This window comes from Hyla sarda, chromosome 12 (genome assembly GCF_029499605.1).
Source record: "Hyla sarda isolate aHylSar1 chromosome 12, aHylSar1.hap1, whole genome shotgun sequence".
NCBI lineage: Eukaryota > Metazoa > Chordata > Amphibia > Anura > Hylidae > Hyla > Hyla sarda.
Window position 1 is genome coordinate 36233454 of NC_079200.1, and position 8833 is coordinate 36242286.

Below are 8833 nucleotides of genomic sequence, written 5' to 3' on the forward strand. Positions count from 1 at the left end.
CCATACCGAGACTCTGGAATTTCTTGTTCTTCCCTTCTGCTCCTCCGAACTCCTTCTGGGTTTACCGTGGTTGCAACGCCACTCTCCTGTATTGAATTGGTCCACCGGTGAGATTCTGCGTTGGGGTTCCTCCTGCCCTGACCGGTGCTTCAAGCCTGCTCCTATCAAACGGGTCCCACCAGTTCCTCCGCCACCAGGTCTCCCCAAGCCTTACCATCAATTTGCGGACGTCTTCTGTAAAAATCAAGCGGAGACTCTTCCTCCTCACAGGCCTTATGATTGTCCCATTGACCTGTTACTGGGCTCTACTCCTCCTCGGGGCAGAATTTATCCTCTCTCCTCTCTAGAGACTCAGGCCATGTCGGACTATGTACGTGAGAATTTACAGAGAGGCTTTATTAGGAAGTCTTCGTCTCCTGCTGGAGCCGGGTTTTTCTTTGTGTCTAAAAAGGATGGTTCTCTACGACCCTGCATCGATTATAGAGCCAAGAAGAATTACGCTATTGGGGACAGAGAACTGTTGGCAATTAAATTGGCCTTGGAGGAGTGGAGACATCTTCTCGAGGGTGCTCCTCACCCTGTGACCATTTTCTCGGACCATAAGAACCTAGTCTACCTCCAGTCTTCTCAGAGACTAAATCCCCGCCAAGCCCGTTGGTCCATCTTCTTCGCCCGCTTCAACTTCCAGATTCACTTCCGTCCCGCTGCCAAGAACATCAGGGCAGATGCCCTTTCTCGCTCTTCAGATGTGGTGGGCGACGTACCCACTCCTCAACACATTGTTCCACCTGAGTGTCTCATCTCGGTAGCACCTGTGGACTTACGGCTTCTTCCTCCGGGTAAGACCTATGTTCCTCCTCGCCAGCGGTTGCAAGTTCTCAAGTGGGGCCACGCTTCCTTCCTTGCCGGTCATCCTGGGATAAAGAAGTCTCTGCAATTAATTTCTCAAAGATATTGGTTGCCCTCGCTAGTCAGAGACGTCACTGAATTTGTCCAGTCCTGTGCAATCTGCACCCGGGACAAGACTCCTCGTCAGAAACCTGCGGGCCTTCTTCTGCCCCTCCCTGTTCCGGAGACCCCTTGGTCACACATCGCCATGGACTTTATCACTGATCTTCCCTCCTCCCATGGTATGACAGTCATTTGGGTCGTGGTTGACCGTTTTTCAAAGATGGCTCATTTTGTGTCCCAGCCTGGTCTCCTGTCTGCGCCTCAGTTGGCCAAACAGTTTTTTCTTCACATCTTCCGCCTCCATGATCTTCCCAAACACATCGTTTCAGACCGTGGGGTGCAGTTCATTTCCAAGTTTTGGAGGGCTCTCTGTGGTCAACTCGGAGTCAAGCTGGATTTTTCTTCCTCGTATCACCCTCAGTCCAACGGCCAAGTAGAAAGGGTGAACCAGACTCTGGGAGATTACCTACGCCATTTTGTGTCCTCTCGCCAAGATGATTGGTCGGACTTACTCCCTTGGGCAGAGTTCTCTTATAATTTCAAACAATCTTACGCCACCAATATGTCTCAATTTTTTGTGGTCTATGGCCGTCATCCTCTGCCTCCTCTGCCTAGGACCTCCGCCCCTCCTCTGTACCAGCTGTGGAGGACCTCCTTCTGGACTTCACTTCTATTTGGCGAGAGACCCACTCAGCCCTCCTCAAGGCCTCGACCCGTATGAAGCTCCAGGCCGACAAAAGTTGTAGAGCTCCTCCAGAATTCAGTCCCGGTGACAAGGTGTGGCTCTCCTCGAAGTACATCAGATTTAAGGTACCAAGTTACAAGTTGGGCCCTCGTTACTTGGGTCCCTTCAGAGTCAAGAGCCGCATTAATCCGGTGTCCTACCAGCTCCATCTTCCTCCCTCCCTCCCTCAGAATTCATAACTTTTTTCATGTCTCCTTTCTCAAGCCTGCTATCTTTAATCGCTTCTCTCCTAACTTCTTTCTCTCACCCCTGTCACTGGTACCTCTGATATTTTTACTGTTAAAGAAATCCTAGCCACCAAGCTTGTTTGGGGGAAAAGATTTTTTTTGGTCGACTGAGAGGGCTGCGGTCCTGAGGAAAGGTCTTGGGAGCCTGAAAATAACATCCTGGACCGCAGTCTCATCCTCAACTTCCTTGGTGCCAAAAAGAGAGGGAGACCTAATGGGGGGGGGGGGGTACTGTCACAGCGAGCGCTCCGGTCTTCACCTCCGGACCGGAGCGCCGCTGCCTCGGTCCTCTGCTCCGGGGCCTCGGCGTCTCCCGGTCAAATGTACTGACCGGGAGCGCGGGTCTCACAGTGGTAGGGACGCGGCTAGCGTGGCGGCTGGTCCCTGCTCACGCGCTGCGTCCCTGTTTGACTTTCTCTGCTCTCCTGGATCCCGGCGTGTGCAGCCCCACTCTCTAGGGCACGCACGCGCGCGCCGGCTTCAGTAAATTTAAAGGGCCAGCGCACCGGTAATTGGTGCGCTGGTTCCTCACCTCCCACTGGCCTTTCCCAATAAAAGGCATCTGCCCCTTACTGCCCTTGCCGGATCTTTGGTCCTAGTGCCTTTGAGAAAGCGTTCCCTACTGTGATATTGCCTTGCCAGTTGCCGAACCCATTGCTACCGTATACTCGCCTGTGAACCCTTGCTGCCTGCCCTGACCTCTGCTACGTCTGACTATGCTCTTTCCTGCTCCCTGTGTACCACGCTATATCAGCTGCCAGAGAGATCAAGTTGTTACTGGGGGATACGACCTGGTAGTTACCGCCGCAAAAAGTCCATCCCGCCTTGCGGCGGGCTCCGGTGAAAACCAGTAACTGCTTAGAACAGGTCCTCCAGTACAACCCGTGCCATCGCCTCTCTGGAACAGAGGATCCACTACCTATCCTGCCGATACGTGACAAGCAGCCTCTGAACGGGGCTTTAAAGGGGTACTCCAGTGGGAAAATTATTATTATTATTTTTTTTTAATCAACTGGTGCCAGAAAGTTAAACAGATTTGTAAATTACTTCTATTAAAAAAATCTTAATCCTTCCAGTACTTATTAGTTGCTGTCTTGACCAACTGGGGGAACAGGGAGAGTGAGCCCTAAGCTGTCCCTAGTGGCACTCTCCCTGCCTACTTGCCCATACACCTTAAGTGCTGAATCGAATGGAGCGGGACCCTCCCTACGCTACAGTGCAGTGGCATAAAAACAAATTATATACATAGTCGGTCACAGGCCAGAAGCAGGAACAGAAAACTACAAGACAAGCAGATATACCAGACGGGATACAAATACTAACAGGGCAGAAAATTGTGTATTAACAAACAGTTCATATACCAGATATCAGATAAACAACAAACATGGATAAAATGAACAAGACTAGGCATGGTGGTACGAGTATACAGCAGAAACCAGGAATTGCAGGGGATGAGCAGAAGAACTGAAAGCTAAAACACTAAACTGATCAGGAACATAGGACACTGTTCACACTGGGACACAGAACAAACAAACTGGACACCCACTCCACTAAATGAGTAGACATTACAATAAAGCCAAATAGACTACTGACCAGCAGGCACACTCTACCATGTGATCAGGATGCTGACCCAGTAGGAAACAGAAATATAATACATGAAACTCTAGATCAGAACCAGATGAATCTAAATAGACTCCAGGATACCAAACAGGAATTGTACATACAGAGCACGGTAAAACTAGACTAACACAATGTGAACACCGACTAAGCAGAATGGACATATTGATCCTAAAAACCATCAAATAACACAGACTAAAATCTACAATAAAAAAGACTATTTAAAGGGGTACTCCGGTGAAAACCTTTTTTCTTTTAAATCAACTAGTGGCAGAAAGTTAAACATATTTGTAAATTACTTCTATTAAAAAATCTTAATCCTTCCTGTACTTATTAGCTGCTGAATTCTACAGAGGAAATTCTTTTCTTTTTGGAATGCTCTCTGATGACATCATGACCACAGTTCTCTCTGCTGACATTATTATAATAATAATGCTTTATTTATTGTTGTCCTTAGTGGGATTTGAACCCAAGTCCCCAGCACTGCAAGGCAGCAGAGTCAACCACTGAGCCACCATGCTGCCCTTAGCATACATCTGCTATGCATCTGCTATGCATGGTTGCTAAAATGGACAGAGATGTCAGCAGAGTGCCCTGTGTTCGTGATGTCATCAGTGCTCCAAAAAGAAAGGAATTTCCTCTGTAGCATTCAGCAGCTAATAAGTACTGGAAGGATTAAGATTTTTTAATAGAAGTAATTTAAAATATGTTTAACTTTCTGCCACCAGTTGGTTTAAAAGAAAAAAGGTTTTCACCGGAGTACCCCTTTAACCATGGCTAAAACTCAGATAAAATAACAAGATAAATACAAGGTAAATGCTCAAGCAGACTTGGAAGTATATTGCACAAACAGATATAGTCAGAGAATTGCACAAACAGACATCATAGTAGTATTATAGCACAAAATAACCAGCAGCTAGAATGCAGGCGAACTCTGGTTAAAATAGACCCACCTGAGTTCTCATTCATTCAGAGCATTAACTATTCCCTATCCAGGGAGAATAGCAACCTGCTCAGAACAAACTAGTGTGAAAACACACCTAAACAGAAAAATACAAAAACAAATAAACAGACATTACAGCTGCTGTATGCTCCAGAGGAAGTTCATTTATTTTCTGTCTGACCACAGTGCTCTCTGCTGACACCTCTGTCCATGTCAGGAACTGTCCAAAGTAGGAGCAAATCCCTATAGCAAACCTCTCCTGACATGGACAGAGGTGTCAGCAGAGAGCACTGTGGTCAGACAGAAAATAAATTCAGAAAGAAAAGAACTTCCTTTGGAGCATACAGCAGCTGATAAATACTGGAAGGATTAAGATTTTTAAATAGAAGTTATTTACAAATCTGTTTAACTTTTTCCACCAGTTGATGTAAAAAAAAAAAAAATCTGGAGGACACTGCAAGATAACATCTACCATATCACTTTCGCAGGAACCAGGGTGACCAGGTTCACATTGCCGATCGGCCATCTTTATCCTTCTATGTAAATACAACTGAATGACATTTGTGTGACATGGTTCAGATTCCTGTGTTTTTATACCTAGAGGAAAAATTCTCACCTGCTTTAGAAAGGAGTGCATAGAAATCTAGAAAGCCTGAGTCATGTTTCTAAGAAAAGTCTTGCTTCTCAGTCATCAAGTGTTTCTTATGAAAAGGAACATTGTACATGTGACTTGTAGAGGATTATCACTACTTAACTTCTACTTTCTTCTAACTTACATCATTCCTTGTGAACAATAATGGGGTTGTCTGGCTCAGACACATTGTCTAACACCCTATTCAAGAAGGGCGCCCATCTGCTAGCCAAAGTAGGGAACAGCTAAAAAGAACGTCTTTCTGTCCTTGGAGTCATTTTACCCAAAAATCCACGGCGAAACGGAAGAAAAGTTCATTGTGCGACAAAATTTAAGAAAAAATGTCATTTTGTAACTTTTTGGGGGCCTCCGTTTCTACGCAGTGCATTTTTCGGTAAAAATAACACCTTATCTTTATTCTGTAAATCCATACGGTTAAAATGTTATCCTACTTATATAGGTTGGATATTGTCGTACTTCGGAACAAAATCATGATCAACGTGCAGGAAAATTTATATGTTAAACATTCTCATCTTCTAACCCCTATAACTTTTTTATTTTTCCGCATACGGGCTGAAGTTTTCTGAAGTGTTCTGAAGTTTTTATCGGTACCATTTTTGTATTGATCAGACTTTTTGATCGCTTTTTATTCATTTTTTCATGATAGAAAAAGTGACCAAAATACGCTATTTTGGAATTTGGAATTTTTCTTTGCGCGTACGCCATTGACCGTGCGGTTTAATTAACGATATATTTTTATAGTTCGGACATTTACGCACATGGCGATACCACATATGTTTATTTTTATTTACACAGTTTTTTTATGGGAAAAGGGGGGGATTAAAACTTTTATTAGGGAAGGGGTTAAATGACCTTTGTTAACTTTTTTATTTTTTTTTCACTTTTTTTTTTTTTGCAGTGCTATAGGTCCCATATGGACCTATAACACTGCACACACTGATCTCCTATGCTGATCCCTGCAAAGCCATAGCTTTGCAGGGATCAGTCAGATAGGGGCTCGATTGCTCAAGCCTGCAGCTCAGGCTTGGAGCAATCAAACCCCGATCGGACGCCACGGAGACAGGTAAGGAGACCTCCGCTTGCGTCCTAGCTGATCGGAACATCGCGATTTTATCGCGATGTCCCGATCAGCCCGACTGAGCGGCCGGGAAGCGTTTACTTTCATTTTCAGATGCGGCGGTCAACTTTGATCGCCGCATCTGAAGGGTTGACACGCGTTGTTAGCCCAGGGTCCCGGCTATGAATAGCAGCCGGGACCAATCCGTTGTTATGTAAGGTCACGGCGTGACCCCGTTTTAAACACAGGGACCGGGCTCAGGGCGTGCAGGTACTCCCTGAGTCCTTAAGAGGTTAAAACTGTGGATGTTGGGTATAAGTCTGAGGGTTCGGGGTATTGTATTCCAGAGAACTGGTGCAGCACAAGCAAAGTCTTGGAGACAGGAGGGAGAGGTTTGGATTATAGAAGATGTTATTGTGGTGACTACTGTGGTTAGTGGCAGGGCCACGGGTGTTGCAGTGAGTGATGGGGTAGGATGGTGTTAACCCCTGGGGTGAGATGTTGTTAACACTGTCATAAATGACTCCCTCATGAATAGCTCCAATGGAAAACTATTGTACATTTTAGAATGTGTTCTAGTCAAGTTCCATACTAATAAAACCTTTCATTTTCTATCATTTTGCAGCTGATATCATGAAGAGCCCGACTTCCTTGGATGATCTTCCCCCTCCGTCTGAAATGTGAACATCAGGCCTGCTCACAAAATGAAATGTAGCTGGTCGCTAAACCTTAAAACACATTTTAAACCTGAGATCTATTAAAAAACTATTTTATTCAAACTTGATGGACTTTGGCTTCCAGCGCAGGTTGTTGCCTGGTCCTGATCTTCTTGTCTTCTTTCACTGCATTAAGAAGTGTTGAGCTGGCAGGATTCATTGCAGCATGGAACGTAGACGTTTACACAAGACTTAAGGTGTGTTATATCAGAGCTAAGTACTGCCAGAGGCGCCAAATCCTGGGACATTGTGTAACTTACTTGTGATCATTGAAAGTGCTGAACTACACAACTTTCTTTCTGGCCTCTCACTGCTTTTAATGCTTTTTTAACTTTATCTCCCCACTGTTAGTCTATTGTCTTGGTATCTTGATGACTATGCAGAACAGGTCACTTCGGAGCACTGAGGCCAGGGGGTCATGATCTTCTGCCCATGTTAACATAAGCTTGATATACATAACCTTGGTAGATAGTACTCCACCCTACATACAAGCAGTAAATATGGATTCATCGATTTTGGCAGTACATACAACATTTTCCGCTAGTCACCCTTTGTTAATGTTTTTAGACCTCTACTTATCGCACCCAGACTGAGCCAGAGGGTGTAGCTGGAGAGGAATGAGACAGTATTGCCTGTCGAATGAAGATAAGGTCAATGAGTGCGGAGCATGGGAGTTGGATCATTTTTGGCTTGCAAGGAAATTGTAATTAGCTGCAATACCAAAGTTTGCCCCTGGTGGCACTGTTTTTTTAAAGAAAGCATCTATGTTTTTCTAATTTTGTTAAAGGGGTACTCCGGCGCTTAGACATCTTATCCCCTATCCAAAGGATAGGGGATAAGATGCCTGATCACGGGGGTCCCGCCGCTGGGGACCCCCGTGATCTTGCACGCCGCACCCCGTTTAAAATCAGTCCCCGAAGCATGTTCGCTCCGGGTCTGATTACTGTCAATCATGGGGCCAGAGCATTGTGACGTCAAGGCGCCTTCCCGTGTGATATCCAGCTCCACCCCCTCAATGCAAGCCTATGGGAGGGAGCGTGATGTCACACGGGGCGGAGCCTTGACGTCACAACGCTGCGGCCCCGTGATCGACAGTAATCAGACCCGGCGTGAACATGCTCCGGGGACTGATTGTAACTGGGTGCTGTGTGCAATATCACGGGGGTCCCCAGCGGCGGGACCCCTGTGATCAGGCATCTTATCCCCTATGCTTTGAATAGGGGATAAGATGTCTAAGCGCCAGATTACCCCTTTAAGTCCCCTCCTAGAAAAAGGAAAAAGAAGAAAAGGGGTGAAAAATTTAAAAGGGTTTCCCAATATTAAGAGTTATCACCTGTCCATAGAATACCCAGCTGATCAATAGAAATCCCAGTGAGAGTAAATGGAGCAAAGGCCGAGCATGTGCGCTGCTGCTTTATTCACCCAGGGGATAGTTGACTTCCGTTTTCGTGATTGGTGGTGATCCTAGCAGTCGGACCACCACCGATTAGCTAGTTATATTCTGTGGATAGCCTTTGGTCCTATGGATAAGTGAGTGATACATTTCAATCTTGGGGTGACCCCTTTTAGGAGATCACAGTCTTGGCTGCATGTCAACAATCTGTCAGAATGGGTTGTGCATAAATTGTAGTAAATTCAGCGTGCAGGGCGACCACATGCCTTTGTGTGAAATCACACCCCCTCCATTGTCAGCCTAGCCCACTCAATATTGTCAAATTTGTATACAAAGTGGGTGCTTGCAAATAATTTTTTGTGACTTTTTTGCAGTATTCACCAGGTGCAGGAATAATAAATGACCTCATAGTGCCCCCTAGTCTATTTTGTGCAAATTTTCCTCAAAGTGAGCATAATTTATTTGACACATTGTAAGAACATCTATCTGCTGGGAGTTATTCATGATGACTTTTGAATCACTATTCCATTTA

General features: G+C 45.4%; 1 protein-coding gene across 2 annotated transcripts in view; it reads left to right on the forward strand.

Moving 5' to 3' along the window:
• The window catches only part of LOC130296576 (ABI gene family member 3-like), a 64110-nt gene extending 56414 nt beyond the window's left edge, over positions 1 to 7696 (forward strand). For both annotated transcript variants that reach the window (XM_056548254.1, XM_056548255.1), the window contains exon 11: positions 6818 to 7696. In XM_056548254.1, the coding sequence (XP_056404229.1) occupies positions 6818 to 6876 (59 nt within the window). In that variant the 3' untranslated portion in view covers positions 6877 to 7696. The remainder of the gene's footprint in view (positions 1 to 6817) is intronic.
• The last annotated feature ends 1137 nt before the right edge of the window (positions 7697 to 8833 follow it).